Source organism: Galleria mellonella, unplaced genomic scaffold (genome assembly GCF_026898425.1).
Source record: "Galleria mellonella isolate WM207_F2 unplaced genomic scaffold, CSIRO_AGI_GalMel_v1 utg133, whole genome shotgun sequence".
Lineage (NCBI taxonomy): Eukaryota > Metazoa > Arthropoda > Insecta > Lepidoptera > Pyralidae > Galleria > Galleria mellonella.
Genome location: NW_026441990.1, coordinates 970520 through 997696, shown reverse-complemented (window position 1 = coordinate 997696; position 27177 = coordinate 970520). Strand labels below are relative to the sequence as shown.

Below are 27177 nucleotides of genomic sequence, written 5' to 3'. Positions count from 1 at the left end.
AAAGGGTATAATTCATGGACGTATTCAAGGGAAGGTCGAGTATTCTGTGCCTACTCCAGAAATGTCTACTACCCGCCCTAGAACGCGGGCAAAGCTGTTAACTACGAGTACACATAAAGACATGTCTAAGAGTACATAATATGTTTTTAAAAGGCTAAGCCACTAATGAAAAATAATCTTAAAAACGCCAATGCGGTTACAATGAACTCAACAAAATTGAATACATCATTAATTATTCAGAATTGTGACTCGCAAACGAATTTTTATATTCCGCAGAGATAATACTTGTCGAATTACTTCTCTCGTGTTTCAACCATAATAATAAATATAATATTCTTATGTTTCAGCCGTGAAGTAGCTGTATTCATATGAGTTTTCGGTTTAAACGGTAAACAACGTAATCTTCAGTAATAGTAACGCATGAGAGAAGCCAAGAGCATCACTATGTATTCCGTGTATGGGTATTTATCATAGTTATAGGGGTGGGCGATATATAGCATATATATAATTACAGTATCTATATAATAGCCCTATAACAGATATGTTAAATAACTATTATTTATATATAATATCAAAATGAAAAACCCGATTGAAATTAATATAAATATCCGAACGGTATAAGCGGGTGTAGACTTTTTTTCCGCTATCAATATCTAGACGAATTCAAAATATAAATATCGGATACCTTTATTACCTATATCTATTAAGTATTTTTCTTTTTTATTTAATTATTTATAGTAAGTAATATTTATAATAAAGGATAAAGTATAATTGTAAACAAATGTTATACAATATTATTGTTAAAAATTTTGTAAGTACACATTATATTGTAATTTAAAAAGATCAAGGGTCCCGAATGGTTTCGAAACTAGTCGAGCATTTACACAAACTAAACCATTAGTTATTACATTAAAAGAAAAATTAATTAATAATTCAATTATTGGACAAAGAACTAATGGTTTAAGTCGGTCGAAATAATATTTATCTAGAAGCTTCTCCACTGCACTGAGATGCGATTCAATTGAATTTTCTAAAAGCACTTGGTATAAAACGTTTCTATGGACATAACAATTCGATTTTCTGCAGTGTAATGCGCTAAATTATCTTTGCACAACAGCGGTATTACCGCAATAAACAGAAGTTAAATTTAAATGCACTTTATAAAAGATATAAAAGTTCTGACCCGGCAAACATTGTTTTTCTCCTCCTAACGCGGTAGTTTATAACTAGGGATAGACGCGGTAGGTATACCGCGTCTATCCCTAGTTATAAACTAGCTATCCACTCTGGCTTTATACGGGTATCCAAAAATGAAAATGAAGAAATTCACTAAAAATAAAATATGAAATCAAATTTTCCCTCTCACTTACACATTTTTATACGGAGGTTTCTTAACCTAAATTTTTCACTTTTCCTTATGATTTTTCAATGAATTAGGTGCAGATGTTCTGAGATAATACACTTATATACATTCGGGGAATGATTTTTATTTACACACATGTAAAAGTCAGTATGTTTGTTTCCTTATTACCCTTTAGGTCTTTTACTGCTTAATAAAAGGTTATATTTGATATAGATAGATAAAAAGAGGGAGACCACCAGAGAGAGACTGTACAAAAGTCGTTTGCTTGAGCACCTCTGTCCCATTTGTGTTTCTATCGTGAAACAGTTGTGTTTGCATGGCTGTGTTTCGATTTTAAAGGTGGGATATGGCGTGAATTTACAAGGTACAGAGGCATAACACCTGATTTCTTATTACAAAGGAATAACACCTGAGTCCACAGAAATAGCAACGCATGAGAGATATATTGGATGAAATCAATCTAATTAATTATTAAAAAAATAAAAATTATATCAATCTAAAGAATCATATATAAAATGCTATAAAATCACTGACCAGTGGAATTGGTAACAACTTTTTTCATATCAATACATACAGTATTGATTTTGGAAAATTCTGTCTGCTCGTGAGAAGCCGGATCGGATCGATAATATAAAATATAAAACTATGTAAAATATTTCCACATATCTTATAGGTAAATAAAAAAATAACCTATTAAAATTAATAGGAGCGTTTGGTTATATTATTCATAAGCTCGGTTTCATTTCCGTGATTGGTCTAAATACTAACATTAACTAGTAAAAGTTCGAAGTCAAGGATGGTCATAGGTTAATGTCATTAAACCATCACATAATATACTTAATATTATACATATAAAAGTGAGTTTGTTTGTTGCTTTAACGATTTAACTAATTACTACGAAATTTAGTATACACGTACTACATGGGGTGGAAAAAAACGTAGATTACTTTTTACCCCATTCCGTAAACACGAAAAAGTCCCTATCACGTGAAAAAGTCGCAGGTTAAAGCTAGTAATTCATTAGCACAAAATTCTGAATATAAGAATTTTATCAGGGAGACTTTGTACAAAAGTCGTCTGCATGAGAGCCTCTGTCCCACCTTTTTTTTACAACACAGGGGGCAAACGAGCATGCGGCTCACCTGATGGTAAGTGACTACCGCCGCCCATGATCACCCACAACACCAGCGGCATTGCAGGTGTGCTGCCGGCCTTTTAAAAAGGAATATACTCTTTTCTTGAAGGTTATGTTGTCGTATCGGTTCGGAAATACTGCTGCTGGAAGTTGATTCCAAAGAATGGTTGTGCGTGGAAGAAAGTGCCTTGAAAAACGCACGGTGGAAGACCGCCACTCGTCCAGATGATTGGGATGAAACTTTAGTTTGTGGCGGGTTGTACGGTGGTGAAAATCAGCAGCAGGTATCAATCCGAACAATTCCTCAGAACACTCCCCATGATAAATTCGGTAGAAGATGCACAGAGATGCAACATCTCTGCGCAGTTCTTCTGCCTTACATAGCTATTTCGGTTTAAAAGGTCAGATAGGGCAATAAAATTACAGGGTGAAGAGACATAACCCACAATACAGTAACAGGATTATTATTAATGAGTTCTAACAACCTCATTGCTAACAATATACCCTATCAGGCTGACCTCCAAGCGGTTCCCCCTGGAAACCATTGTAGTTAATTTTTGTTGAATTCTTTACGATAAGCCGACAGACCTGTCTTCATCCTCACCTATCATCTTTCACTGGTACTCCGCTACCATATACCGACATTGCAGGTCGGGGTACCATTCCATTTTTATCCATTAAAATTACCCATAATCTTAAGGGAGAAAGATTGTTAGTAATGCGTGGCTAAAAGCCTATACCTAGTAATACATTTATATCTCCCTAAAAACTATCGTGGTAAATTCATCAAAATGGACTAACTGGGACGCTTTCATCCTAATAGATGAAGATGAAAGCGTTCTCTCACTGAAACCCCGCCAGTGCATGTAAGCTGTAAGCGCATACTAAAAAAAACATCATAGTCCTCTGTAATGGCAACGCATGAAGGATACGATGGATATACCAATATATTCGGTGATGTTCATGCTAATATCCTACTGTTTATTGTCTATAGGCGACGGTTACCACTTTCAATCCTGTAGGCCGTCGGCTTGTTTGCTATTCGAATGTCTATGCCAGTATCTACTAATATTTTTCTTCATAACTAGCTAATAAATTATCTACAATTTCCTTGTACTTGTAACAAAGTTATTCCAATATTGACTTATTTGAAAATTTCCACAATAACTTCGCGTATTTATCTAGAATGTTATTGGAGAGCCAATTGAATTCTGCACTTGATTGCATTATTACTTTTCTTTCTTGTGTTTTAAAAAAAAACAAACAAGTATTATTTTATTGAGATGCACGATGTTTAAGATTTAGTTTTTTTTTTTTTTAGAATAAAGGCGGTTTTTATGTATGTTGCACTATATTAACCAGATATTAACGTGAGGGAGACTTTGTACAAAAGTCGATTGCTTGGGTACCTCTGTCCCATTCGTGTTTCTACCGTGAAGCAGTTGTGTTTGCATGGCTGTGTTTCGGTTTGAAGGGTGGGATATGGCGTGAATTTACCGGGTACAGAGGAATAACACTCGAGTCCTCAGGAATGGCAACGCATGGGGGGTATCATGGGCGAAACAGTATACTCTGTTGTGTCTATGGTACTACTCATGTCTATAGGCGACGGTTACCACTTTACATCAGGTGGGCCGTCAGCTTATTTGCCATTCTAAGTTTTTATTTATTCTTCTAACAATTGATAGAGATTTGTCCCGTGTTGACATAATTTTTGTTTTATTGGTATTTAAATGTACTGTTGCCTCATATATAAGTTTTGTCCTTAATTTCTATTTATTATCATATATATGTTTCTTAAATGCTTAAGGGATTTTTCAATACGGAACATTAACATGTAATAGATTTTCTCAACGAATATTTAATCCAGGTCTTTCTAAATTATACTCGACTTTTATTTTTTGTTTAAATAGCGATTATTCTCGTATTGAAGCCATATTTGTTTCATTTGTTAATTTGTAGGTTATTTTTAATTATATTAATTTTTTATGTATATATAAATTACTTGTTTAATACCAGAGAGCAGTTTTAACCATGCCCACATTAATTCAAGCTCAACACCGCAATAAACTCACGTTCTAATCTAAAATATCCGAATTGGAGGCATCACTCGCGCTTTGCCGACCCTTTTGTATAATGTTAATGTAAATCTTGTGTCGCAGTATAAACCTGAAAACCGCAGGCAAGGAAGTTGCTTGGTGGTAAAACCAAACAGAGGTCTCTATGCAAATGACTTTATGCAGTCTCTCTTAAGCTAATTTGTACGTTTAAATATTTTTATCATTACTCATATTATAAATGTGTAATAAACATAATTAAGTTGTAATATATACAAAAACAATTTATTATTATTAATATTATTATAAAACTAAACTATTGAACCGATTTTGATAAAATTTCTATGGAATCATTCTGACAGCATAACTTTTGAAATAAAAAATCATTTTTAAAATCTGTTTTTAACTGACGGACTTATGAGGAAACAAATATTGAAAAATACAATCGAATTAAGAACCTTCTTCTTTTTGAAGTCGGTTAAAAATAAAGTTTGTTTGTTTGTTACTTTATAACGCCTTAACTACTTAACCAATTATTATGATATTTGGTATACAGGTACTAATTGGGATAAAGAAAGATATAAGCTACTTTTTATTCCAGTATAAGATTTTACTCATGACTTCGTCCGGAATACTAAGACATACTCGTATTCATTGACAAGTCAAAAAAGCAGTCTATATTCTTCTCTATACCATACACTTAATATATTTTTATACCAAATTTCATAGTAATTGGTTAATACGCTAAGGCTCACTTTTACATTTACAAGAATTTGAAAGTGTGTTTATTTAATTGATTGCTCATAACCCTTTGGAATTGTAATGCTTCGACTAATTGTCATAACATTTTAACACTTTCTACCGTCGTACGGCTCGCCATCGACAGGGAGTTCATCCTCATGTCCTACAGCCTCAATGGTCGCGTACTGCGCGGTTTCAGAGATGTTTCCTCCCACGAACATTCAGGTTGTGGAATGAGCTCCCTGCCGAGGTTTTCCCAAGAGACTACAGCATGGGGTTCTTCAAAAGGGGGGTAAAGAGGTTTCTTCAGGGTCGGCAACGCGCGCGTAATACCTCTGGTATTGCAGGTGTTCATAGGCTACGGTAACCGCTTACCATCAGGTGGGCCGTATGCTTGTTTGCCACCTCAGTGGTATAAAAAAAAACTTAATAATTGAGAGGGAGGAGGGCATATGCTTTATTCATCTCGTTCAATTAATATATTCTAGTCTAGTGGTCGAAGTAAAAGTAAAGTAAGTAATAAAAACTAGTTCAAAATTAACTAAAAACTAGTTATGTGTATATTAATTACTCAATCTCACGTAGATTTTTGTCGCAAAACACTTTTTTATCCCGGCAATGCGATCCCATAGTATAATTAATAGTTAGTAGTAATAGTAAAAGTTAACCCTTTAACGTTATATATTATTAACTACTTACAAGCATTATTCTTTGCAACATGAACCTTTAAATTTTTACTGATTTCTAAAACAAAGTGATATTTTTTCATCGACACTTCTTTTGTATTTGTAGCTAACACGAGAAAGTTCGCAAACTTCTTAATTTGATCCGTTATCTCTTTACATTGTTTTCTAAGTGGAATATAAATGTAATCATGTGTATCAGATCTAAAGGTTTTTTTAATATACTACTCAAAATACGAGTGTATTACTGAAATTTAGATTCAGAGGGCCGGCCTACCATGAAATATTTTCCGAAATTTCGGGGACGAACGAAATAGAAATTTGATGTTAAAATTACATGCCGTTTAAAATTATTAAAAATATTAAAATATTGTTCCTCTGGACTATTAGGATAGGATATATGATGAATGAAACGTTAAGCTACATTTACTGGGTCGATTTAGCCACGAACAAAAACACGAATTTGAGCCCGAAAATTCGGAATTTCATTTCATGGTAGGCCCCCTGATATATTTTTTTAATACATAATATATATTTTTTTTTATTTCAAATAGACAACATAGTAATTTAAAATAAAAAAAGCTTTTTATATGTAAATAAAAGGGGGAGATAATCCTTTCCATTGAAAGATAAGTAATTAAAATATTTCGTAAGGATATCGTTTAATACAGACGCTAAAAAATGCACTGGAATTGAGCACTTTTAAACATTTTTTTTTTTAAAGAAGAGCTACTTTTTTAAATTCTAAAAGTATCCATTGATCCTTCATCCTCATCGTTTTGTCGTCCATTGGTGGCCTGCCATTGTATTACTATTATTGTAGGCCATACACCATTCCATCTTCGTCCATTATAAAAAAAGGGCGAAACATCAAAATACGAATACTTGACAATTAAAGAACAGCCAAATTAAATTCAGTGTAGTATCAAATATATTTACTACTGGTTTTCTCTCTAGTTTTAGAAATTTATAGTTTTACCCGTGTAAATAAAAAGGCCTAATCTATGAAAGTGTCCCTTGAAAATCTGTGTACTAATTTTCAAATCCGTTTATTAAAAATCTTTCAAATATCTTTATAATACCGTATAGCCGTGTGATCTCGGCATAAACACGTCCATCCTTTCCTTTGCCGTGGGTATCGTAAGAAGCGACTAAGGAAACTTAATGATCAGCGGCGTCCATCTTAAAACATCATCAAAGCCTACCACCGGTTGCTATCCCACTTGCCAAGCGTAGTAACTATTTACAAAACCCACCTTATGGGAGAGGATTGTGTTCAGCAATATACATTTAACGGCTGATATGACGATCTCCATAATACACATATAAAAAATTTATATTTAACAATAAATTTTCTTACTCAACTGCTATTACACAAAAAAAATATTAGCGTTCACAAATACAATTATAAAACTATAAAGTAACAAAAAAATTAATCACTTACCATACATAACTAAACTGGCTTTACAGAGTCCTTTAGCAAAAATGTTCCAAAACCACTCGGTACCAGTTCTTTTGTCACTGCAATACAACAACGAAGAAAAGTCACGATAAAGTTTTGGATCAGCTGGAGACGTGCGTCCCCCACAAGCAACAATCCACGACTGAAAGTGTAGAGTACTCGTGTACTGAAAACGTGAAGCGTAATCTTGAAGCTTTGAGTCGACCGCTTACGGTGACGTTGTATTTTAATATTTTCAACAAGCTTTATATAAATGAAATGCATATTCCATTTATATATATTTATATGTATATATATATATATATATATATATATATATATATATATATATATATATATATATATATATATATATATATATATATATATATATATATATATATGTCCACCTGCACCTGCACCGCTGACTCTCTGCAATGCATTTCAGGTGGTCGTCACTCCGTTTAGCGGGGGGTTGTTCTACACTGCGTTTGCCCATACGGGGTCGCCACTCAAGAACCTTTCTCCTGAAAATATGCTTTGTTATAATTTATTTATTTTCTTAATCAACTAGGAGAGCATTACAGTTTCCAAATATGCAACCTAGCAAAGTACAAGAATAAATATAAAACGTAAACAATCCTATAATTAATGTAATAAATGCGAAACCAAGAAAGAATGGATGGATGGATGAGTGGATGACTCTTTCACGCAAAAACCGCTGAACGGATTTGAATGAATTATGGTACAAGGGTAGATTATATCTTAGTTAAGTACATAGGATAATTCATGTACTGATACATGCAGTTGAGGCTGCGGAATGCAGCTAGTAAACAATAAATAAACTTAAAGCAATACATAGCAATATGCTACACATAGTACACAGGCCTCATAGAATACACTGTAACGTCCACCCCTCATGCGTTGCTATTTCCGATGATTAAGTTCTTATGCCTTCGCCTTCTATAATTTTACTGCCATATTTATTTATACAAACTTCAAGCCGTTTCGGAGGAGTTTGGTAACAAACACCATGACACGAGAATTTTATATGTAAGATATAATCCTATGTAATATTCTACACTGGGAGACTTTGTACTAAAGTCGTCTAAATGAGTGCCTCCGCTCCACTCATGTTTTACTTCTGTCCTTTTATATTTGCATGCTTGTTTAATTTTAAGGATCAGATATGGTAATTATAAATTAAATATTACTTTATTTAATACTTTAACTTATTGTGCTTATTTAATTCTCTATTTGTCCAATGTTTGACTGGTTGAAAACATCATCCTGTGTTTAGCACCATATGTACATATATGTACATATATATATATATATATATATATATATATATATATATATATATATATATATATATATATATATATATATATATACATTGTACATTGAAATTCGTATAAATAAATATGGCAGACGAAGGCATAAGAACTTAATCATCGGAAATAGCAACGCATGAGGGGCGGGCGTCACAGTGTATTCTATGAGGCCTGTGTACTATGTGTACTACCTTATATTACTATTAGTTTAGCCGTTAAAGTATCAATATATATTATTATGTGTAGCATATTGCTATGTATTGCTTTAAGTTTATTTATTGTTTACTAGTTGCATTCCGCAGCCTCACCTGCATGTATCAGTACATGAATTATCCTATGTACTTAACTAAGATCAGTACATAAATTATCCTATGTACTTAACGTACCATATTTTATTCAAATCCGTTCAGCGGTTTTTGCGTGAAAGAGTCATCCACTCATCCATCCATCCATTCTTTCTTAGTTTCGCATTTATTACATTAATTATAGGATTGTTTACGTTTTATATTTATTCTTGTACTTTGCTAGGTTGCATATTTAGAAACTGTAATGCTCTCCTAGTTGATTAAGAAAATAAATACATTATAACAAAGCATATTTTCAGGAAGAAAGGTTCTTGAGTGGCAACCCTGTACGGGTAAACGCAGTGTAGAAGGACCCCCCGCTAAACGGAGTGACGACCTGAAATGCATTGCAGGGAGTCAGTGGATGCAGGTGACTTAGGACCGTTCTTTTTGACAGTCTGTGGAGGAGGCTTATGTCCAGCAGTGGACGGATAATGACTAAAATGATGAAGATGATATTTTCAGTATTAACCAAGTTAAAACTGCTACATGATCATTTGTCGTATATTTCATATATTCTTTCAAAGACAAGAACGGCCGGTTATCACTTCCAATCTGTCAGACAAAGTGTCTAACAATATTTTACTGAACTAGAAACTGATCTTGTGGAAGTCCATACCACTGGTTATTTAAATAGAATAATAATTATATATATTATAGTGTAATCATCGAGTGTTGGTCAGTCACACACATACTAATGGTAACGGAATTAAACAAAACAATTCCATGTAAATAATCAGTGCCTAATAATAGACATTGGGGGGGAAAGGGATTCTTAGTAATGGAGACCCCATCGCTAGCAATATACCCAACCAGGTCGACCTCCTCGCGGTTCTCCCTGAAAACTATCATGGTTCGTTCCTGATGAATTCATCATGATGGGCTAACTGGCCTGTTTTCATTCTCATCTATCACCCTTCACTGGTGCTCGGCCAGCGTATCCCGTTAGCGCAGGCGGGGTTACCATACCATTTTCACCCATAAAAAAAAATAATAGATATTACATTATAATTTTTCCTATTTTTTTTTCGAGCGTTTTATTCTTTATGCTTGTTACACAAAAGCGTAGAACGAGCTGCGAGATCACTTGTTCTTAGCTACGAGTCTGAAGTCGTAGACGTTGCGTAGCACACAATGCTTCGTAGTATTACGTCTACGAATATCATGAATACTACGAAATCATCTCACAACACAAATATACTTTCTATAAGTCTGCTCAGACGACGGAGACTTTGTCCGTCAACAAAATTTCCGTTTCTAGGTGTTTTATTTAATACTAATTGGCCATTATATAAAATTAATATAAAATAATACTACATTAATATAAAAATTGTCCTTTTTTTTACAACGCAGGGGGCAAACGAGCTTGTGGCTCACCTGATGGTAAGTGACTACCGCCGCCCATGGTCACCCACAACACCTACGGCATTGCGAATGTGCTGCCGGCCTTCTAAAAAGGAATATGCTCTTTTCTTGAAGGTTATGTTGTCGTATCGGTTCGGAAATACTGCTGCTGGAAGTATTTCTCAAATAAAAGAAAATGAGCGAGAAATTGTTAGAAACTGAAGGCTTCATTGCTAGCAATACCATTAGATATACCTCGAGTGGTCTCCCATGGAAACCATCGTAGTTAATTCTTAGTGAATTCGTTAAAATGGATCAACTTACTTTCTCTTTATCTATCATCCCTCACCAGTCGCAAGCGTATAATATTAAACTTTGAAACTCGCATCCAATATAGCGCTGTAGTTTTTTAAGTGATTCCGGAACAAATATAGAGACAAACAAAATTTCAAAAAAATATATTGTTTTGACATCTATTAGTCTTATTAGGTCACTTCAAAAATTATTTTTCTTAAATATACATATCATTCTTATAGACACGATCTCGTTACAATTTCATTACATTAATAAGATAATATGTCCATTTAAAAACGCGTTCAGCCTCTTTCAAACATAATATCTGCCACTTTGTACCGATAAATTACTTTTACCTTTGCGTGTTCAGATTTTGTACCTACGCAAAATTAATATTACGCGTCCCTTGAAACGCTCCACTGGTTTTGTTGTGCATACAGTTTTATTAAAAACTGATGAAATGCAAAATAATTGATTTATAGGTCGTAACTTCAGCCTATACTTGTCTATCTATATTCACGCCAAGATGCTTGCAGGGTAGGCAGAGTGAATCGAGTTATCAAAGAACTTTATCTTTACATTTTTTTTACAACACAGGGGGCAAACGAGCATGCGGCTCACCTGATAGTAAGTGACTACCGTCGCCCATGGTCATCCACAACACCAACGGCATTGCAGGTGTGCTGCCGGCCTTTTAAAAAGGAATATCCTCTTTGGATCTGAACATCTCTGAGTAAAAGAATTGCGAGTATGTGTCATTTCTAGCAATATACCCTATCAGGTGGTCCTTCACGGATTCCCCCTGTCATTTAATTTCTAGTGAATTCGTCTCGATGGACTAACTGACTCGACTATATCCTCGCTTATCATCACTCACTAATACCCTGCCAACCGGCAACGCAGTTATCATTCATTTTTTGTTTCATAAAAATACATAATTTCTCTTTTTATCCAATTATATTTCCACAATTCCTCTCATGCATTGAGTCATCTTTCATTTTCAACCAACTTCAAAAAGGAGAAGAATTCCAAAGCGACTATATTTTTAATCTTTTAATTTTAAATCATAATAATTATTGGCAACCAAAAACTGTACATGTCGTAAGAGGTGACTAAAGAAACTTAATAGTCGAGGGATAAACCGCAGTTGGCATCGCGCGTAATACCCCTAGTATTACGGGTGTTCATAGGCTACGGTAACCGCTTACCATCAAGTGAGCCGTAAAGTTGCCACTTTAGTGGTATAAAAAAAAACTCTTAAAACTCTTAAAACTACACCAAAAGCTTAACTACACTTACTGACTTCAATCATGGCAATGAGTAACTAAACTACTTTTTTTTCGATTGTATTAAAATTTCTATGTACCACCACTCTGAAAGTACATCCTATTATATTAAAATTGTGTTTTCCAAATCGGTTTATAAATAAGAGTTCTAAGGTAGCAAACATAACAAAAGTACACCCTAATTGAAAACCCCTACTTAAAAATGAAGTCGATTGAAAATCGATTCAGAATCTACGATACACGTAACATGATACTTCCATGCACAAAAAAAACATATGTATTGAGAATCTTCTCCTTTTGCAAATAAATGATCACAAATTTTAAAGCGGAAAATTTAAAGATAAGGATTTCCTTGGTCTTCTTCTGGATGGGGTCGACTTTGTGTCTCCTAAACCTATTAACGCGGACAAAGGACAAACTCTTGAGTAATGGCGGACATCAAGACGAATTCGCGCCAAAAGCCTATTTAAATTACCTAAATGGTTACTTCTATCGTCTAATTGTAATAATAATTTGTTTCCCCACTGATTTATCTTGAAATATTAATATTTCGTAAATACCTTACTGAAAAAGATTTTTATACAAGAATCCTGGTGGCTGTTGTAATCAGATGTAATAATTTATCTAAGGTTAAAATCTTATAGTTAGATTAATGGCTACCACAATCCATACTTACATTATTATCAGAGATAACACTCACGCAGAGCTTTGCATTGCATTACTTTCACAACCTACTAATTAAATTCACTGCCATAATTATCTCATCCTTGAAATAGAAACACATACGAGCATACTACAGAGTTTTAGGCCTATGTCTTAGCTGCAGTAAAGCAGAGTAATATAAAGTGTCTCATTGGTAAAAACCAATCAGACACTTTATATTACTATTAATTACTATTACTATTAAAAATATATAATACTATTAAAAATTATACTAATTACTATTAAAAATATTAATGTTATCGTGAATTTATTTATGTACCTAAACGACTAATACACGTGGGGGGAAGAGATTGTAAGTTTATTATTATTAAGTTTATTATTGTAAGGGGAGGTTAGTCCCCATTGCTATCAATATATCTTATAAAGTCGACGTTCACGCGGTTCCCCCTGGAAACCATTATGATTACCGTTGAATTCATCACGATGGGCTAACTGACCTGCCTTTTCATCCTCACTTATCATCCCTCACTGGTGCTTCGCCTGTGTATACCGATAGCAAAGGCAAGGTTACTATTTTATTATCATTCATTAAAAAAAAAAACGATTAAAACAATTATTATCAAATTTCATGTCATACCAAGTACTATATGCAATGTACACAGTATTAGGTATATGAACAAAACCATAGACTTTTTAATCTAATATCTCAATATATTAAAATGCATCCAATAAAGTCGCGATTATAAATTAGTCTTAAGTATATTAAAAAGTTAATTGCCGTTTAGTCCCGGCATAGAATAAGCTAACCCTTCCTTTCCCATGCATATCGTAAGAGGCAATTAAGGGAGGGCAAAGGATTGGCAGCAGCGTCCCTCTTAAAACATCTCCAAAGCCTAACTGCGCTTGCCAATCCGCCTGCCAAGCGTGGCAACTACTGACAAAACCGCATTAGCTGGAGGCTTATGTTGCAGCAGTGAACAGTTAAAGGCTGACATGATGATATTAAAAAGACAGATTGACCTAATTTACCACCACAAAAAAACGGCCAAAACTGGTGGGAATATTAGTAAATTTTGCATAATTTTTTTTAAACTTTTTTTCTTTATACAACTTAGAATGGCAAACAAGCTGACGGCCTATCTGATGGAAAGTAGTAACCGTCGCCTATAGACATGAGCAGTACCATGGACATAATAGAGTATACTGTTTCCCCCATGATACACCCCATGCGTTGCCATTCCTGAGGACTCAGGTGTTATTCCTCCGTACCCAGTAAATTCACGCCATATCCCACCCTTCAAACCGAAACACAGCCATGCAAACACAACTGCTTCACGGTAGAAACACGAATGGTACAGAGGTACCCAAGCTAGCGACTTTTGTACAAAGTCTTATAAAATGATTTTTATTTGATAAAAACCCACAGAAACTGCGAGAAAAAAACTAGTGACTTTTAATAATGCGGATTTCATTTCAGATCCAGAAGTGTAACGACTTGAATAGATTAATTCTAGAAAGCGTCGCTGAGCCGGGAGTATTGAATCTTGTCCCGTATAATACCTTGCAGATTGCACCGCACCTGTCCCTTCATTTGCCGGTGGCAGTCATTAAGCACGCGGACTATTGTCACGTCCCTCCCGCCGACCCTCCCCAGGACAGGAATCCAGCCCTCGACCTCTTCAGGAGGATCGCTCCCATTTCACGTGTAGACAATCGCGCGGCTAGAACGCAGCGTTTTCTTTTTAATTAATTTAGTTTAATCAAGAAGATTGACAATTATTATTCTAATTTTTGTCTATGTATCCGACGTTCAGTCCGACTTCATCATCATCATCCCAGCCATTATTCGTTTACTGTTGAACATAGGCCTCTCCCATAGACTGCCATAAACAACGGTCTGGAGCCATCTGCATCCACTGACTCCCTGCAATGCACTTGAGGTCGTCACTCTACCTAGTGGGAGGGGGTCGTTCTACATTGCGTTTGCCCATACGGGGTCGCCACTTGAAAATCTTTCTTCATGCCCGATTTGTTATCAACAAACTCCATACAAACTTTGCTACCTTTTTTGGTAACATAAAATAATAATTAAAAAATGTGTGAAATATTTTTTTGGTGTAAAATGGTTTTTATGCTGAACACCATTCTTGACTAACTCTCTCGGATACTAAAATTTTAAAGATCCTTTCCCAGTAGATCCTTTTCCTCACTTCAAATATCTATACTTCTAGGCTTAAGCCGTGGGTTTTTTTTTTGATGGGTGAAAATGAAATGGTAACCCCGCTTGCGCTAACGGGATACGCTGGCAGAGCACCAGTGAAGGGTGATCGATGAGAATGAAAACAGGCCAGTTAGCCCATCATGATGAATTTATCAGGAATTGACCATGATAGTTTCCAGGGGGAACCGCGAGGAGGTCGACCTGGTTGGGTATATTGCTAGCAATGGGATTCTTAGTCTCCATTACTAACAATCCCTTTCCATCTGGCCATGAATGTTGTGTTAATGACATTCATCCAACTACCCCCTTTTTTCTAGGATTATTGTGAAATAAACTTACTACACCAAAACATTGCTGGATTAAAATAAGAGTAGCGTGGTGGTGTATCATGTATCTTTCAGAAACATTCGTAAAAGCGAAAATTAATGTACTAGGCCGTGGGTTGTCGATGGCTTACTTGAAATTAACGATAGCTATTTATCATCAAGGATTGTCTCATTATTTGGGAATCTATTCTATCACCCGTCATACTAGGGAACAATAAAAAGTACCTACCAATAACTAAAGTTTATTGAGATTTTTTATTTTATAAAAAGAGAAAACTTACTGTCTTTAATTTTTTTCAGCTAAGCTAACAAATGTGTAGATATAAACTGTTTTGTTGCCAGGTATAACTGCTGCTTTTCAACCGCACTGCGCCCGTCGCCCTTACCCACGGACACGAGGCCGGGTGAGGAGCGAGGGTGTATTTCGCGGCTATTTCAATTATACGTCTTATGAAATAGTTGTCTCGTCGCGCGTCGATTTCGCGGATGCCCGCAATATCGGCCGGGGCGATAGGCGATTGGAATTTTTGTTAGGCTGAGAATACAGACACATTGAGGAGAGGGTTTACTGTATATTTGTATTTTTTTTTTTTTGTTTAAGTTAGAACTCTGAAAGTGCTCTAATACCACTTTCACATTTAATTTAACAATATTTATTACTTGACCAGATCCACTGCATTAAGATATTATCAAAGGTATATTGGTTTTATATTCAGATTTAATGCTGTATTTTATCTAATATTCGAAACTTGCGATTTTGTTGGATATTTTGTTCTATTTATGAATTCGCGATTTATTATACAAATTTAAAAAGTTTTAAGAAGTACAAAATTGTTGAAGTTATTATTATATTTTTATTGAGTTGCAACTAAAATCAAATAAAATAGCTACCTCTTAGATGAATGATAAATGGTTTTTATTACTCACAACAGTTTTAATCGTCACAAAATGTATATGAAACCCCTATAGAGATATATTACTTATAATCTCTAAACGGTTTTCAGTTTTGCTTGGATAAAAAAGTATTTAAGTATGTAAATATGCCATAAAATGATCTTACATACAAATATATTTATTGTAATTTTATTACACACTTATGTAAATCTACAAAATTAAAATGACAATCTTATGAGATAACGCGGTGCCAAACGAACGGACGGACAAAATCGTGCCATAAAGTTTCCTTTGTATGTACTATTTTAATACGATACCTTAAATATGTTTAAAGATTTTTGAAAACAAGCTTATCCTAGTAAAATAACAACATTAGAAACTACTGAGCTATGAAATGAAATTCTCCTATTAAGTACACATAATTACTTGTATCATGAAGTTCAGTAAAATTCCGCTATCGCTGCAGCTTATCGCTACGCTCCTAAACATATTCGCAGGTTAATGTGGCTCACGCGCGTATTCGTAGCGTGAAGAATGGCAGATATAAGGGCAACGATCAAGGTTTTAAATTCAGTCCAGGGATGTACCTCGAGAGGACATTTCATTTATTGGATTTTTTACTACAGAAAGAGAACATTCCGAAATGCTTTGAATTATTTTCAATGTTTTGGTTTTATCGTTCACACGTCTATATTTCTCGATCAATGAGAATTAAATTTTAAACTGAGTTCAAAAGCTAATCGTATACACAATACCCTCACTGAATGTGAATCAAAAGAGTCATTTCCTTTGATTTAAATACATATATTGAGAAATCTATGTTTTTCGATTAAATATCAAATGGTCACACATTTTTGTTGCTTATTTTTTTTTTATTATTTCAGCCATTAACTGACCACTGCTGGACACAAGCTTTCCCCATAAGGATATTTTTTCCAGTAGTTGCAACGCTTGGCGGGCGGGTTAGCAACCGCAGTTAAGATTTTAGAGATGTTTTAAGAGGGACGCTACTGCGCATCCCTCACCCTCCCTTAGTCGTCTCTTACGACTCCCACGGGAAAGGGGTGGCCCATTCTATGCCGGGGTACACACTTTATTGCCTATGGTTTATGAATTTTATTTTCTCATACAGATGTATTAAGGCTGATCAAGTGCATATTTGTCATTTTCATTGAGAAATATTATTTATTTATTTAAACTTTATTGGCCAATAAAATGTGGTACAAAAGGCGGACTTAAGACTATAGGCATTCTCTACCAGCCAACCTTTAGGATGTGCAGAGATACTCGATTTTAAACCACCATTAAGAAAATAAAATGCAAATCTATGCAAAGGAAATATTTAATGTCTTCACGCGATTATAAACATCACGAAACGTTAACTATGGTTGCCAAACCACATGCCAAGCCTGGCAACGACTGGCAAAACCCTCTTATAGGAGAGGCCTATTGTTTAGCAGTACATAGTTACCAGTTGATATAATAATAAATAATAATAACGCTGTAATAGTTAGAGAAAAATAACACCAAAAATCGCTAATTTTATATCCCTTTGTAACTGTGTACCTTTCCATTTATTCTGCGTCCCCTTTCAATTTATTCTAGTAAAAATCGAAATCATCATCCTGCTTTTAATCTACTAGTAAAACATAACATATTTCCCCAAAACATCTAACTCAAAATATGAGTACAACGAAATGTTTTAAGAAAGTATCGAGTTAACTAGCATGAAAAATACAAAATTCTTTGCCACATTTCGATTTATGTTCATCATCATCATCATTCCAGCCATTATCCGTCCACTGCTGGACATAAGCCTCCCCCATAGATTGTCATAAGGAACGGTCCTGAGCCACCTGCATCCACTGATTCCCTGTAATGCATCTTAGGTCGTCACTCCATCTAGTGGGGGATCGGCCCACACTGCGTTCTATGTTCGTTTAAAAACAATCCATTACATCGATAGAATTTTTACTAATATAATAAATATATTATAGCGCCTTAACGACTTAACCATTTACTATAAAATTTGGTACACACGTACTATATGGCATTGAAAAGGTTATAGACTTTTTATTTGTCACGCAGACAGTCTCGGATAAAAGCTAATACTCCCATAAAATAATTTTAATTGTTTTTTTAACGTTTATTTATGACTGGTACATCTACCCATGCCTTAGTCCGTATGCTCAGGAATTATTGACCGAGATAATTAGTTGGCTTTATATCTTCCATATTTACTAGTAAGGGTGTATTCGATTTCACCTGTAGCTATATATCTGAGATGTATACTGGACCGCAGTGCATCTAATAATGCAGCCCATCTCAGATTAATTTGGTGGGAGCCTGTAGAGCTGCCGAGTACTTAACTTGGTTACCCGACCTATTAAAATTAGCATCTGCACCTGTTGATTGAAGCCATAAGTAAAGGCAATTTTATTCGGTTAGATAACGTTCTAAATATTAAGACATAAATTGTCATAAAGAACGAGTCTGTTGTGCTTCATAGCTATAAAAAAAAAATAAGTTTTTGGAACGTATAAATGAAATAATGTATTGTCTAAAAAATTGAATTAATATTGAAATAATATTTGTGTTTATTCATTTATTTTTTAGTACAAGATATGTGTGTATGCCGTGTGGTTCCAGCATAGAATAGGCCACCGCTTTCTTTCCGTGGGTGTCGTAAGGGGCCATTAAGATATGGCGATGGATGGGCAGCAGCATTCCTCTTAAAACATGTTCAAAACCTTAAACTGCTGTTGCCAATCCGACTGCCAAGCGTGGCTACGACTGGTAAACCGGGTGAGGCTTATGATCAGCAGTGGAGAGTTGCAGGCTGATTTGATGATATATAAAAGGCGGACTTAAAACTTATGCTAGAAGCATTCTCTTCCAATCAATGTTATCAACATTAATATAATATAATAATATCACGATAAAATATTTTAAAAGAAAGTCAAAATTTTTTTTATAGAACAGTATTAGATTTAATTTGGATGGTGAATATTGTGGAAAAAGTGGATGTTACTGGTATGAGTATACACTCATCCACTTAGTATTAGTATATGCATGTGTATCTGTATGTATATGTATGTGTATATATGCATATCTATGTATATGTATGTATAAAGACATAAGTTTAGTATATAGAATTAGAATATAAGTCTATAATTGTTTAAAAAGCTGCATGTACAAGAGCGCAAAGTTGCAGACAAACTGCGATGCAGTTTCACAGCACTAAGAATATATACTGCCTATGTAACTGTTTACTTGAAATAAATAAATAAAAATAAAATAAACAAAGAAACATTTATTATTTAAAAAAAATATAAATGTTTTTATGTTTTTAAATTCTAATTTAGATCTTAATTAAACTAATACATAGGTAGTATATTATAGTATATATACTACCTATGTATAATGTATAATATATATTATAGTGTATTATCTATGATTATCATTTATTTCAGTCATAAATTAAGGATAGTACTACTTAGAGATATTCATACCTTGAACCTTGTACCTTGAACAGCAGAGAACTCTTCAAGAGTTGGTAGTACGAAAAAGAAGATTTAGCAGTAGATGTTACTTTCTCAGTTTATATAGTCCAAACAAATTACACGATATACACAAACGAACACACAATATCACTCACAGTTTAAACAACACAATATTTAGAACGTCTACCATATATTATTATTATTATTTCAACCGTTAACTGTCCACTGCTGGACATTAACCTTCCCCATAAAGGGAGTTTTGCTAGTAGTTGCCATGCTTGGCAGGCGGGTTGGCAACCGCAGTTAGGCCTTTGAGGATGTTTTAAGAGGGACGCTGCTGCCCATCCATCGCCCTCCCTTAGTCGCCTCTTACGACACCCATGGGAAAGGAAGGTCACGGTCGCCAGTATGTGAAGGGTTCGTTGGATGGAACAATAAAATAGAAAATACTGAATAAAGATATATTTTCCCTAGTATAATAGTAGTGATATTTAAAAATGACGTGCTCTAATAACAAAATATTCATTGTCAGAAAAAAAAAATCTATTTTTAAAAGTATCTAATATAAATAAAACCTCAACACATTTTATTATGCATATTATTATAATGTCCAACAATTTTCTATTTCATAATTAACGACAGTCAACAACAATTGCTAGACAACAATCACTGTGTGATGTCACACCGCATCACAGTGTTAGACTAACCAAAAAGTTCTAACACTACTTGCAATTCTATTCTATAAGTTGAGGATAGTAACTGCAGTTCTATATCCCTGACTAGGGTTGCCATCCGTCGGTGTTTTCCCGGATTTGTCTTAGTTTAGAGGGCACCCGGGGAGTGTCCGGGTGGAGAAATAAAAGGAAGATCTTTAAAGAGGATAATATTTATTGAATTAAAAGAGTTACCTATAGGCTACCAACCTCTTTCAAACCTAGATAGTTGTAGAAAAGTTAATAGTGACGTTTTTGAGAATCTTCTTGTCTTAGCAATTTTACCGAACAATATTTTGTATCGCGACTTATTATATCTGGATTTATTTACTGTAAATATTATTCATTATACAATCTCGTACTAAATCTTTCTTTCTCTCACTCCTTCTGAATCTATATATATAAATATCATCAAGCCCACGTCTACACCTCTACATACCATAAAAATTGTAAGACTTAATATTGCAATGGTCTCGGTACTTTTAAGATTTTTGTTTAAAAATTTAATTGAATATTGTTAAGTTTAAAATTTTAATAAGGTTTTGTTTTATCATAATAGAGTATATTAATAATATGTGTTTATTTTAAGAATAAAAAAATTCCAACTGATTATTAAAATACATACATACATACATATCTGTTACGCCCGTCTCCCATTAGGGTAGGCAGAAACAAAATTTTTAAAATAATTTGTAACCAACTATAATAAGATTCTGTTTTGTTAGGTACATTTACAATGATGATAAAAGATGACTAAATTTAATTTTAAGGTTTAAAAATAAATAAAAAAGTGATTTATGACTTTTCAATTGTTTTTTTATTAAACTACGTTTAAAAATACCTGTTGATATGTCCAGGATCTAGCTTCTAAAATCCGAGGTTTTCTCGTGTTTTGTCCTGGTTGTCAAATTTTAAAGATAGCAACCCTATACTTGACCTATGTACATAAATAATACCTGTATAGGGAAAAATCTTAGATACGTAAATATATTATACTAAGTCTACGACCAAAATATAGGTTTATTACAAGTGTAGATCAAGAACAGTTTATATGGCAATATATTTACATTTATGACATTCCGAAAATTTTAACAAAGTGTATTTTATAAAATTTTACATCAATTATAATCAAAGGTAAGTGATATAACACAGGCTTTATCCCGTGACTCTGCCCGCGTGAATTAATACAAAAATTATCCCAAGTTCGTCATTGTATATGATCCTTTGATCTATTCCGTATGAATTATGTACAATAAACATTTTACAATACAATACAATACAATCCTATGTACTTAATTATAATAAAACCTAGTGTACCTTTCATTGTAAACCGTTCAGTAGTTTTTGCGTGAAATAGTAATAAACATCTATCCATTCATCATTGCAAAATTTCGCATTTATTATATTAATAGTATTAGGAAGTTTTATTATAAACCAAATGTGTAAACAATGTGTTTGTCCAGATCCGATTTTCTCGTTCCCGGGCAAATTCTAAAATCCTTTTTTCATTGGATAAAGTTGGTAAAAGTGAAAAACTTTGTAATTTGTTTGCTGGAGTTGAGTAAAACATTATATACTTATGCTTGCCAAAATCAATAAATATATATATATTTTTTATACCAGTGAGGTGACAAACAAGATACGGCCCACCTGATGGTAAGTGGTTACCGTAGCCTATGAACACCTGCAATACCAGAGGTATTACGCGTGCGTTGCCGACCCTGAAGAAACCTCTTTACCCCCTTTTGAAGAACCCCATGCTGTAGTCTCTTGGGAAAACCTCGGCAGGGAGCTCATTCCACAACCTGAGTGTTCGTGGGAGGAAACATCTATGAAACCGCGCAGTACGCGACCATGCAGGCTGTAGGACATGAGGATGAACTCCCTGTCGATGGCGAGCCGTACGATGGTAGAAAGTAGCTGTGGGCATCATGAAAAATTCCTCTGAGCACAATCCATTGTACAGGCGGTAGAGCACGCAGATATATAAATTTAATGTGGAAATAGTACATTTTAATCGAAAAATTTTTTGTTGTTTTGATCTCGAACTATTTCTATATTCGTCATGAATTGTATAATAAATTGTAGGCACTTGGTATATAAAAATATCTACAATTTTGCTAGATACAGATTATTAATTAAAATCTTTACCAGAGGGAGATTGTGTACAAAAATCGTTTACTTGGACACCTCTGTCCCTTTCGTGTTTTTCTAATGAAGCAGTTGTGTTTGCATGGCTGTGTTTCGGTTTGAAGGGTGGGATATGGTAGTGAATTCACAGGGTACAAAGGAATAATCACCTGAGTCCTCAGGAATGGCAACGCGTGGGTGTATCATGGGCAAAACAGTATACTCTGTTATGTCTAAGTTATATGTTAATGTCTAATGTTCTAAGTTGCATAAAAACGTATTAAAATATATTTCACTGTACGTTTGTTATTTAAACATTGGTTATGCATAACCAATGTTTAAATAACAAACGAATAGAAAAATAATAATGTATAGATAAATATAGAAAATATTCACAGCGTACTTTCAGATGTTTCTATATTATTATTTATAGGTAGTTTCCGAGAAAATTAATTTTCTTTTTTAATATTAATCACATATATGTTTTACTCGGTAGGTATATAAATTGATCTCCCACGCACTCCCACGACAAATTTGTTTTATTTGCATGTCTTTTTTTTATTTGGGTTACATACCTTTAAAACAAAAACATTTTTAAGAATAACCTTTAAGCTTTATTACATCTGATTATAGTTTTAGTCACCATTTTTAGGTTTCCGTAGTTCGTTGTCCGTCTGTTTTTCTAAGGAACGCGTGGAGGTATCGAGCAGAAATATCAATATAAATATATTTAGATATTAATATCTTATACACAGGTCAGTAATCTCTTGAAGCAGTGAAAAAATTATTATTTGTGTAGGTTTATATTTATATGTATGTATTAATATTGGTTTATATTTATATGCGTGATGGAAAGTGGTAACTTGCCTTAGACATGAGAGCAGTACCATGGACATTCCCCATGCGTTGCCACTCCTGAGGACTCAGGTGTTATTCCTCTGTACCCAGTAAATTCAATATTTCAAACCGTACAACTGCTTCAAATATATATATAATGATTTGTAATTTATGTAAATATTTATTTTAACTTCTGTTTAGCACTACTACTGCCCACTCATTACTTCCTATGCCACTGTGTTAGGTTGACTGGAAGAGATCTCTTTTAGAGATAAGTTCGTCTTTACTAACATTGTTATTAACTTATTGTTGTTACTGTATGTTTTAGTACAATAAAGATATATATATAAAAATCAAACTTCTAAATCGACGCAGTCAAAAGACACGGCGTTTATGTTCCATTTATATCAATCAAAACTTATAGCGTACATCCCGTTGATCTAGAATCATGAAATTTGAAAACAAGCAATATCATGTAGGTAGCATAAGTAAAGGAAAAAATCCGAAAACCGTAAATTTGTAGTTATTTGACAAAAAAAAATCATTTTTTGAACTTGATGATTTCATATGGAACCCTTGTTTTGCGAGTCTGACTCGTACTTAACCGGTTTTTTAGTTTAATTTTCAATTTTTTTACCGCATATTTACTCGTACGTATCTGGTTTGTCAATGGTTGACTGGGAGAGAATGCTATATAGTATAATATAAAGCCCGCCTTTTGTAACAAACATATTTTTTGTAATGTGGTCAATAAAAAATAAATAAACGTTTGTAAATAAATTGGACAAAGACACCCAAACAAACGACTTTTGTACAAAGTCTCCCTCTGGTAGATTATTGTTACCTCAGAACTCCCTCAATTATTAAGCGATTTGTAATTTTTTTATCTGTAAAGATACAGTTATATATTGGCCTCTTAGAAATTTTATCAAAATTCGTTAAGTAGTTTAGTTTTTAAATCAAAATAACCGGTTTCACCGCAATTTAAGTTGGTTTTTTTGTGGAGAACAATCTTAATTTTTTTTAGTCTTTACTTCGAAGATGGGCGAAGGCAAATGCACATTCGGCACAAGAATGCCGATCGACATCCACATGCTGAACGAGATTATACACCGCGAGGTGAAGCATTTCCGCAACTACAAGATTTACAGACCCAACTTTGGATGTTAGTATACTTATAGACTTGTAGCCCCGGCATAGAATGTATCACCTTTCCCATTGATGTCATAAGAGGCGACTAAGGAAACATCGAGAGATGAGCAGCAGCGTCCCTCTTATTTTTTTTTTATACAACTTAGAATAGCAAACAAGCTGACGGTCCACCTGATGGAAAGTGGTAACCGTCGCCTATAGACATGAGCAGTACCATGGACATAACAGAGTATACTGTTTCGTCCATGATACCCCCATGCGTTGCCATTCCTAAGGACTCAGACGTTATTCCTCTCTACCCAGTAAATTCACGCCATATCCCACCCTTCAAACCGAAACACAGCCATGCAAACACAACTGCTTCACGGTTGAAATACGAATGGGACAGAGGTACCCAAGCATTCGACTTTTGTACAAAGTCTCCCTCTGGTTATTCTTTTAGCTATCCCCGTAACTGGGAAATTTTACGCTGCGCATGATCAACTGAAGTCTGAATCGAGGGAGCAAACCGAGAAAGTGGACAACTATCACCAGAATGTGGCACAGACAAGAGCTAAAGGCCCACACAGCAAATATCCATCACCAGCGACTGAGAATCAAGTGTGAGTATTATCATCTTTCATCATCAGCCTACTTCTAACCACTGCTATGATCTTTTTTTATATACTACTATTGTATATATGTGTATATGTTTGTATATGATAATATTTATATACCTAATAGTGCGCCACCTACCCTTTGTCTTTTTCTTAATGTCCTCTACCCAAAGGTTGTCTGGAAGAGATTGCTTAGCGATAAGGCCGCCTTTTGTATCACTTCTCGTTAATATTTACTGTATTTGTTATTTCTCTTTTTACTTGGTGCAATAAAGTGTAAATAAATAAATAAATATTGTAGAAAATGAGCACACAACCCGTCTGATGTTATAATGAACGCCTGTAACACCAGGTACGTTACTCGCGCATTGCCGAACCCTCTTTAACACACCCTTTTTAAAGAACTCCATGCTGTAGTCGCTAGGGAAAGCCTCGGTAGGTCATTCCACAACCTGAGTGTTAGCGGGAAGAAGTCTTTTCATCAACAGTCTGCTATAAAGCAATAAAAAGAAGCAAGCCGGAGAAGATTAATATATTGGATATATATTATAATTAAAAATAAAAAAAAAACAATATTACTCAAATGTATGAAAACCGTAGCTTAAATTCACTTTAATACGCACTCATTCACTCATACACAACATATACACACGCGCGCGTACACATATACACACATACACACACACACACACACGACGTACACGCAACTCATTTTACATAGTTTTCCTTATTTATTTATTTATTTTAGTTTTTGGTAAATAAAGTGTACTAATAAATAGGTAATCGCACTCATAGTCCCCAAGATACAGGTCTGGCCTAGTTTGAGGACTGATGGTAATGCAGATATTTCCTCGTTGTATATAAATTGTAAAAATTGTTGTACGTATGTAAAACCTTTTAAATAATAAAAAAACATATTAAAATATTAAATATTAATTCTATAAATGTATTGTTTCATTTTTAGAATGTCAAGATCAAAAACAATTATTCATATTATTATATATTAATTTAAAAAATCAATAACACTCATAATATACTCGTACTCCAAAATCTAGTAAAACTTTAAGAAACTAGTCTATAATTTCAAAATAATGGAATAAAGTAATAGAATAAGTAGATAATAATAGAATAGAGATATTTTGCCTACAACTTTTTTGTATCTTTGTCCATTATCCAATTCGAGACTTGATTAAAAAAACTGCGCAATACAAATGGCGATCATAAAATTTAAATAATGTCTGATACAAACACTTCATCGATTCAGCTACGGTTGGAATTTCAAGCCCCTCGTTCCCCTGGACCGCAACGACCAACGCTTCTACCATCCGAAGAGAGAGAGCAAACACACCAAAATCGAAATTGTCATCCTTATGTCCAACCCTAAGAAAAGAACATAAGAATTATGTACGGCGTACCCTGGCAGACTGCTCGAGCATCTTTTTATATAATAATCCAGTTAATTGATGAAACTCCTGTTATTTATTAACTTATAAAAATGTAGCTTTGCCACTGTGTTTTATTTTTATGTATTTGTTACGCATTGTCGCATTCATAATGTCATTTTAGACTCTGCCAAATTGTGTTGAGAGAAGCAATCATATAATTTCCTCTTTTAAAGTTTATTTACCATATTATCTTTCACATGACATATTAGATCTAAATTTAATGCAATTTTAATTATTGTTATAGTAAAACTGTGGTATTTCTCATTACCTTTTTTTTATGCTACAAAGGTGGCAAACAAGCATACCGCCCATTTGATGATAAACACTCACTGTAGCCTATGGATGCCTGCAACACCAGGGGAGCACGTGCGCGTTGCCAACCCTGAAGAAACCTTAATATACCCTTTTAAAACAACCCCATACTGTAGTCTAGGGAAAACATCGGTAGAGCGTTCGTGGGAAGATTTTTTTAATGGGTGATAATAGCATGGTAACCTAGTCTGCGCTATCGGTATACATTGGCAGGGCACCAGTGATAGATGATTGATGAGGATGAAAGCAGGTCAGTAAGCCTATCTTGACGAATTTAACTAGAATTAGCCACGATGGTTTCCAGGGGGAACCACGTGGAGGTCGACCTGACAGGGTATATTGCTAGTAATGGGTCTATTT

At 34.3% G+C, this 27177-nt stretch overlaps 2 protein-coding genes across 2 annotated transcripts in view; one reads left to right on the top strand and one right to left on the bottom strand.

Moving 5' to 3' along the window:
- LOC113511233 (sodium-dependent noradrenaline transporter-like) overlaps nt 1-7574 on the bottom strand; it is a 60868-nt gene extending 53294 nt beyond the window's left edge. Inside the window, exon 1 of the mRNA XM_031912197.2 lies at nt 7424-7574. Coding sequence (XP_031768057.2) covers nt 7424-7426 — 3 coding nt within the window. The 5' untranslated portion in view covers nt 7427-7574. The remainder of the gene's footprint in view (nt 1-7423) is intronic.
- Nucleotides 7575-21390: 13816 nt separating this feature from the next.
- On the top strand, nt 21391-26551 carry LOC113511231 (protein FAM183A). The gene is made up of 4 exons (XM_026894848.3): nt 21391-21479; nt 24340-24477; nt 24907-25066; nt 26325-26551. Exons 2-4 carry the CDS (start codon nt 24354-24356, stop codon nt 26455-26457), a joined length of 417 nt encoding a protein of 138 aa, XP_026750649.1. The 5' UTR covers nt 21391-21479; nt 24340-24353; the 3' UTR covers nt 26458-26551.
- The last annotated feature ends 626 nt before the right edge of the window (nt 26552-27177 follow it).